The 8,147-nt window shown below is 37.4% G+C and overlaps 1 protein-coding gene across 1 annotated transcript; it reads right to left on the minus strand.

The window, feature by feature from the left end:
- Nucleotides 1-2,289: 2,289 nt before the first annotated feature.
- LOC309566525 (gastrula-specific protein 17-like) lies at nt 2,290-3,103 on the minus strand (the record flags this gene model as incomplete). Its single annotated transcript, XM_082271698.1, has 2 exons — nt 2,290-2,460; nt 2,750-3,103. The coding sequence occupies 2 exons, from the start codon at nt 3,101-3,103 to the stop codon at nt 2,290-2,292; spliced, it is 525 nt and encodes a 174-aa protein (XP_082127824.1).
- Between the last annotated feature and the right edge of the window lie 5,044 nt (nt 3,104-8,147).

The raw sequence follows: 8,147 nt of genomic DNA on the forward strand, positions 1-8,147 counted from the left end.
TTAATATATCTATTCAATTATACAATGCTTCACTAAATCCTAAATTTACTCTCCTAAAGCTTTCTAAATTTGCTAGACTGATGGTCCAACTTCCTTACAGGTGCCTTTTCTCCTTTACTTGATCCTGTTTTTGATTCTTAGTGAGATATATATATATATATATATATATATATATATATATATGTGTGTGTGTGTATATATATATATATATATATATATATATATATATATATATGTGTATGTATATATGTATATATATATATATATGTATGTATATATATATATATATATATATATATACATATATATATATATATATGTGTATATATGTATGTGTGTATATATATATGTATATATGTGTGTATATATATATGTATATATATATATATATATATATATATGTATGTGTGTATATATATATGTATATATGTGTGTATATATATATATATATATATGTATATATGTGTGTGTATATATATATATATATATATGTATATATATGTGTGTATATATATATATGTGTATATATATGTGTGTGTATATATATATATATATGTATATATATATGTGTATATATGTATGTATATATATATATATATATATATATATATATATATATATATATATATATATATATATATACATATATATATATATGTATAAATATTACCACTCAGAGGTAGCTAAGGGATACTTGTTACTTCAGCAATTTCCGGCTATAAAATCTGTTTGGCCATTCGCAAGATGCTTCCCACTGACCACAATGCTAATTTACCATGAGTACAACATACTGTATATTAAAAGAGTCTCAATGCTGAAAAATAATATTCTTTTACTGTGGTACCCACTTATAGTTCATAAGTAATTCATATAGAGGTATACCTTATATGCAAGTGAGATCTGGACACATAAACACAGTTTTATGGAAAAAATATCACATTTAATATGAATTTTTTTATCAACAAGCATGTAAATATGCAAATGTAATATAATTTTCAAACCAATACTTCTTATTTTGAACATTTCTTAGACTGGACACAAAATAGCCTGTGTGTAGGACCCGAATGCAAAGGCAAATGAAATATGTAATAAAACATCATCCTGAAAGCTGTATCATAAAAAGTCATTCTCATGACAAATAATGTATCTATAATGTCCACTTGCAAGGTCATGTGAAAAGTAAAATATAGAACCTCTACTCTCATAAAGAAATGCAATCGACAACACATGAATGTCGAAGGTTTTCAATGATTAAGTTCCAGAGTGTAAAATGATCTAAAGGGGTACCTACTTCCTGGTCTATAGGTATAGAAAAAGAATGGAGGCATAATGGACTTTGATGGTACCATAAGCACTGGACATAAACTGGGAATACCAATCTTAAATATAAAATACAACTTTATTAAATCACCATAAAATCATCAATGATAAACACATACAAATGAACAAGTCATATAAAAAATACATCACATTTGAAAAAAGCTCTGTACTGATACCGCAGATGGAATAATAAAGAGCAATACAGCAAAGGTACGATTCACACACTTCTGATGTCTGACCGTTTTGTATTTTTCCTTTTTCTTCTAAAATTAGATGCTGTATCAAGCTCTCTATAAAAAAGACTCCCTAAAGCCCCTGAGGAAGCAGTTAGACGCCGCAAAACATGTCGGTCACAATCTATTAGGATGATGTTCATTGGGATTATATTACTGCTCTTTATTATTCCATCCGTGGTATCATTACAGAGCTTTTTTTCGAATGTGATGTATTTTTTTATCTGACTTGTTCATTTGTATGCGTTTTTCATTGATGATTTTATGGTGATTTAATTTGAATTTTATATTTAAGATTGGTATTCCCAGTTTATGTCCAGTGCTTAAGGTACCATGAAGGTCTTCAATATATGGATATGTGAATTACCAATAAGACAGATATATGGGATGTAAATAGCGCTTATGCAATAATTATGTAGGAAAAGCTCATTTCAAGGTTTGTCCTGTCCCCTTATCCTTCAGTCATAATCAGTCAGTCATAAGGCCACACACATAGTAAGTCAACATGCAAGCAACTTTGAACTTGTTCAAGGTGGTATTTACTCCCACCAGAATCTGCATTGTGTTTTGCGGTCAGTACAATTAGGTTGTGCAATAGAGAAAATGTTTACTTTATGCTGGCTTACATGGGGTATAGCCCTACTTGCATTACTTTTACTGAAAGTTATATTTGTTGTATCCTCAAATGTCATCTATCTAGTCTCCGTTCAAGATATTTTGTATCTAGCTAAATACTTCACGAAGGCCCCTGTGATCCAGCACTTAGGCTGTGATGTACTTCGGCAGAATCTTGTGATGTTGATTTAGCGTTCTTGGCTTGCAGTTCTGCCCAAGGGTCTTCCACCATAGATGGGCTGTAGTATTGACTGATATCTTTAGTATAACCTCTTTTCTGTTTAAAAAGAACCTGAAAAAATAATTGCAGCGTTAGAAAGGGCCTTAAACAATATTTTGGGAAAAGATGCCTACATGTATGGTAAGTTCCAGAAACACTTTACTGTCTGTTTGGTTAAATATTTGTCCTTCCTTCTAGTTTTGCTGCTCACTAAAGTTTTGAAACTGAGGTACAAACATTTCAAGACTATACCTTCAAAAACTTGGACTTCCCTAAAATTTAGAGATCACTGGCAACAAATTGGGCGGATTTGATTATGAAAGCATCTTTGCAAACACAGTGTAAATGCAATTATTCTTACCTGCATCCTGTCATCCTTCCTTTCTCTATATACTGAGGCATTCTCTGGACTGTGATTAAAATGAGAAACGTGGTGTGCTCTTGGGCTTGATCTCCAAGTAACGGGAGCATAGCAAGATGGCTCCCATCTGTTTGGAGACCATGGTCTAGGTGAACCCCAGTACCCATTGGGACTATGCCATTGGTTGTAGTAAGGGTTTCTGCTACCATGAGGGGATGTTCCATTCTTGGTGCACCGGGGCTGTGATGGTGGATACCAGGCTGTTGGTAAAACATGTCTTGGAGATAGGGTGAGGAAAGGGGACATCACTTTTGGATCCATTGTCAAAGTGGGAGATTTGCACTGATGTGACATTGTCTTTTTTACCTGAAGTGAAACAAACACATATACATTTTTGAACTTTTAATAAAATTTGTTAAAAACCTAACTCTTGCTCAAGCTTTTCCTACATCTCCATATCTCTGTGGTCAAGCTCCAAGCTTTATTCTGTAAGCCCCTAGCTAACTACATCTGCAGCATATGCTCAGACTTGTTCTGGTAATGTGCTGCAGACACCAAGGGCAGGTAATATCTACCCATGCTCTGTTTGTTCCACATTCTAATGCTAGAATTGCTCACCACCATGCCCTCCCATGGGGAAATTGGTCGCGATGATGCAGAATGATGTCTCAATGATCTTATATTAGTGGAAGGCTTATGACAATGTTCCTTTTGTTGTTTGACATTTCTTTCCACTCATTCTATGGTTTGTATATTTGATTTAACTCCAAATAAAAAATGTATTAAAAAAACAAAAAAACATAACAAAACCGAACTCTTGGTTTTTAACCACTTTACCACCGGAGGATTTTGCTGTCTTACGTCTGGGCCACTTTTTGCGATTCGGCACTGTGCGACTTTAACTGAAAATTGCACGGTCATGCAATGCCGTACCCAAACAAATTTTTTTCCCAGAAACAGAGCTTTCTTTTGGTGGTATTTGATCACCTGTGCGATTTTTACTTTTTGCGCTATAAACAAAAAAATAGCGACAATTTTGAAAAAATAACAATATTTTTCAAATTTTTTTATATGAAATTCCCCCCCCCCCAAAAAATGTAAAAATCTAATTTTTTTATCATTTTAGGCCAATTTGTTTTCTGCTACAAATTTTTGATAAAAAAAATCGCAATAAGCGTATTTTGATTGGTTTGCACAAAAGTTATTGCATTTACTAACCAAGGGTAAGATTTCTGTCATTTTTGGTGTTTTTTTTAACGAGTAATGGCGGCGATCTGCGATTTTTATTTTTTGCGGGACTGCGACATTGCGGCAGAGAGATCGGACCCTTGTCTGACATTTTTGACACTTTTGGGGGTTCCAGTGACATTACTACAGTAATCAGTGCTATACATATGCACTGTTACTGTAAAAATGACACTGGCAGGGAAGGGGTTAATTTTTATTGGAGAGGGAGGGGTTAATGTATGCCTGGTGCTTAAACAAGCAAAACATTTGGGGGAGCATACCCATGTATTTCTAAAGCTGGTGCAGCTATGAACCAAAGTGGATAGTGTAGGACCCACTGATAATGGGGTACTTTGACGTAGTGGTGGGCTTGAGCACCATATGGCCATATGGTGGGACCAAATCCCCATTTTTATTTATGGATTGTCTTCAAATTTGGTAGTAATTTCTTTTGCATGCCTGGTGCTTACTGACATGTGTGGGGGGAGGTGACTGAGTGACACAGGGACAGATCGCAGGTTCAGCTATGCTGAACCCTGCAATCTGACCCCTGCCTGTCACTTAGGAGATCCGCCCGCTTTGTTTACACAAGCGGGCGGATTTCCACACTCGATTCCCCGACGTGCGCGCCGCCGAGAGAGGGGTATGTCTGGCGACGTAGGTGTACGTCGTCAGACGTTATCGAGCCACTTTGCCGCAGTAGAGGCTTAGTGAGCAGCGGTAAAGTGGTTAACCAGGTTAATGTTGAAATATATAGAATCATGCCAGTTTATTGTTTACATGTCATCTTTTACTATCTGATTTACAGGTTATCTGTATACTTGGCCTCTGTTCAGAATATATATATTCAGAACTCTCAGCACTCAGTGCCCACCTGGTCACCATCCTACACTAATGACTAATGTAAGATTTCAGGAAAGTGTGCTCTTGCACAGGAGTTACAGATCCTACTATCTTATATATATGTATAAAAAGGAGCAAGTAAAACAATAAGGAACCGGGGGACAAAAAAACCTGCTCAACCGGCGCTAGCACATAAGATTGCAATGTAATATAAAATCACATAAAATCACATAAATTAAGCTGCTGCTATAACAAGAAATTATGTAGAAGAAGGTGCATATAGAATTTACAATAGTCCAATAGAGCAAATTATAACGCACTAGCAGCGCTAAAACAAAGTGCAATACAGGGAGTGAAGTTCATGCATAGTGCCCGAAGGGTATCCTTTAATGACAGTCCTAAGCACATATAAGTCCTTGTTCTTGAACTGCAACGGACCCTCCACCACACCAAAGTGCACCCCCTTAAGTGAATGCACTCACCAGAAATGTGAAAAGCTCCAAACAAATGCCGATCACCCACTACAAGTAGATCAAACGATCTCCCCTTGATCAGGACCAATCAAACTCTAGACACAGCACCTGTTAGACCACGGTCTCAGCGGTATGCGTAGCAAGCCAGGATTCAATGATGGCACATGTGGGAATAACAGATCTCATAGAACAGCACTGTTTTGACTAAAAGCCTCTTTATTTCCCCAAGCAACACAACCCCTGTAGATATTGCACTTACATGTCATACAATCAAGTTAGGCATGAAAACAATCAAAGAGAGGCAAGACCTGCGTCACCGGAGCCGGTCCCCGTAGTGAGGTTCGCCGCTGGTACCTAGCTGGAACGAGCCCTCGGGTCCGGCGTCTGACGTGGATCGTACCTCGTGACCGCGTGACCACGCCCTGACGCGTTTCGTCATCGAGTGACTTCAACAGAGGGCGTGAAGTCCACACCCTCCGTCTACGGGCCCGAAGATCACGGCCATCCAGTATGGTTTTCCGGCATTGACCCTTACGCACAGAGATTGTTCCAGATTCTCTGAATCTTTGGATGATATTATGCACTGTAGATGATGATAACTTCAAACTTTTTGCAAACTCCTTTCTGATATTGCTCCACTATTTTTCGCCGCAGCATTGGGAAATTGGTGATCCTCTGCCCATCTTGATTTCTGAGAGACACTGCCACTCTGAGAGGCTCATTTTATATCCAATCATGTTGCCAATTGACCGAATAAGTTGCAAATTGGTCCTCCAGCTGTTCATTATATGTACATTTAACTTTTCCGGCCTCTTATTGCTACCTGTCCCAACTTTTTTGGAATCTGTAGCTCTCATGAAATCCAAAATGAGCCAATATTTGGCATGACATTCCAAAATGTCTCACTTTCAACATTTGATATGTTATCTATATTATATTGTGAATAAAATATAAGTTTATAAGATTTATAAATCAGCCCATTCCTTTTTTACTCACAATTTGTACAGTGTCCCAACTTTTTTGGAATTGGGTTTGTAGATGTTTCTACAGATTAGGAGGTTGTCTATAGGAGAGTAGAGGGAGATCTAGGGATAATACATTTCATTTACAAGAGGAAAACGGGCAATGCTCAGTTTGTGCTACTGGGTATAAAAATGGGTAGACACTTGTGGAATTGTGTTCAACATTTTTCGTTGTGAAAACATTACAGAAATGTTCATTTATTTTTCTAATCACTGGTGGGGTCAAATTGATTTTCGTTTTCAACTGCAGTGACGAGTAAATTTGAAAGAGCAGGATGAAAAATGTTTTCTCAAATCTATACATTTCTAACAGTATATGTTGTTATCATTTGGTAAAGTCCATTCATTCATTCACTCAACATCATATGTTAGAAACAAACAAAATCTTGAAATATTTTCGATTGACATTGAATGTACTGAGAATTTTCGTTCAAATTTTCCTAAGAATTTTAATATGAAATTCTACTCATGTACACCAAGCTTAAATCTATGTAGAATTAAATACCATTAGCTTACCTTAGCCTTGGCTCTCTCTGGATATCTGCATGTTGTTTTTACTTTGGCTAGTATTTACGTCCACAAGGGTAGAAGCCTTTTTTTTGCTTTCTTTGACATGTAAATGCAGGCATTGTTTTCACTGACCAATAGCGGCATCTAAGCAGTTTCATATGTTAGCAGACAATTCTGTAAAAAAAGATAGGAAGGAGTAAATAATGTAACTTATGCAGAGCGAAGGTCTGGTAAATTCTGCAAGTTACTGAAATATGAAACATGGCAATATTTGCTTTGCAAAACAATAAATTACAAGCTTTTTACATTATAATTGACTCAGATTTCAAAAAGAAATATGTAGTGGCAAACCTTGAAGTCTAATATCATTCCACTGATTGGTATATTATCTCTATTTTAATGAAAGTAAAGGTCTCAGAGACAATACACTTGTGTTTTTGGCAGGGTTGGGTTGCAATAAAGTTGCTTGTTTTGCCCAGGAGATACACTATATTACCAAAAGTATTGGGACACCTGCCTTTCACATTAACTTTAATGGTATCCCAGTTGGCCCACCCAGCCTTCCCAGAAGAGTTGCAGCTATAACAGCTTCAACTCTTCTGGGAAGGCTGCCCACAAGGTTTAGGAGTGTGTCTATGGGAATGTTTGACCATTCTTCCAGAAGCGCATTTGTGAAGTCAGGCACTGATGTTGGACGAAAAGGCCTGGTTTGCAGTCTCTGCTCTAATTTATCCCAAAGGTGTTCTATCGGGTTGAGGTCAGGACTCTGTGCAGGCAAACTTGCTTATCCATGTCTTTATGAACCTTGCTTTGTGCACTGGATCACAGTCGTGTTGGAACAAGTAGAGGCCAGCCCCAAACTGTTTCCACAAAGTTGGGAGCATAAAAGTGTTCAAAATGACTTGGTGTGCTGACACCTTAAGAGTTCCCTTCACTGGAACTAAGGGGCCAAGCTTCCGATGACGCAAATTCCAGTGACGAAACGCATCAAGCTGCAACGCACGCTGCCTCGCTCTGGTCCCTGTTTTGAACCGCATGCCTGCTTTACCCTACTAGCGAGGCTCCCAGGACTGCTACACGGCTCCCTGCAAGGTGCCAGGGAGACCAAGGACAATTTGCAAGGGTACCAGATAATATATACTACGGTGTTTGCTGGATTTGATATATTTTTAATAAAATTGGAGTATCTTAATCGTACTACACCATGAGGAGTCCTCTTCATTTTTTCGCCCTCTGAGAATGCGGACAGGAAACACATCCATCCATCCATTGGGACACCAGCCTTTCAGCGCAAGGAGACCCTTAAGCGTATATTGATCTTTA

This window comes from Pelophylax lessonae (genome assembly GCF_965119305.1).
Source record: "Pelophylax lessonae genome assembly, chromosome: 11".
In the NCBI taxonomy this organism is placed as follows: Eukaryota; Metazoa; Chordata; class Amphibia; order Anura; family Ranidae; genus Pelophylax; species Pelophylax lessonae.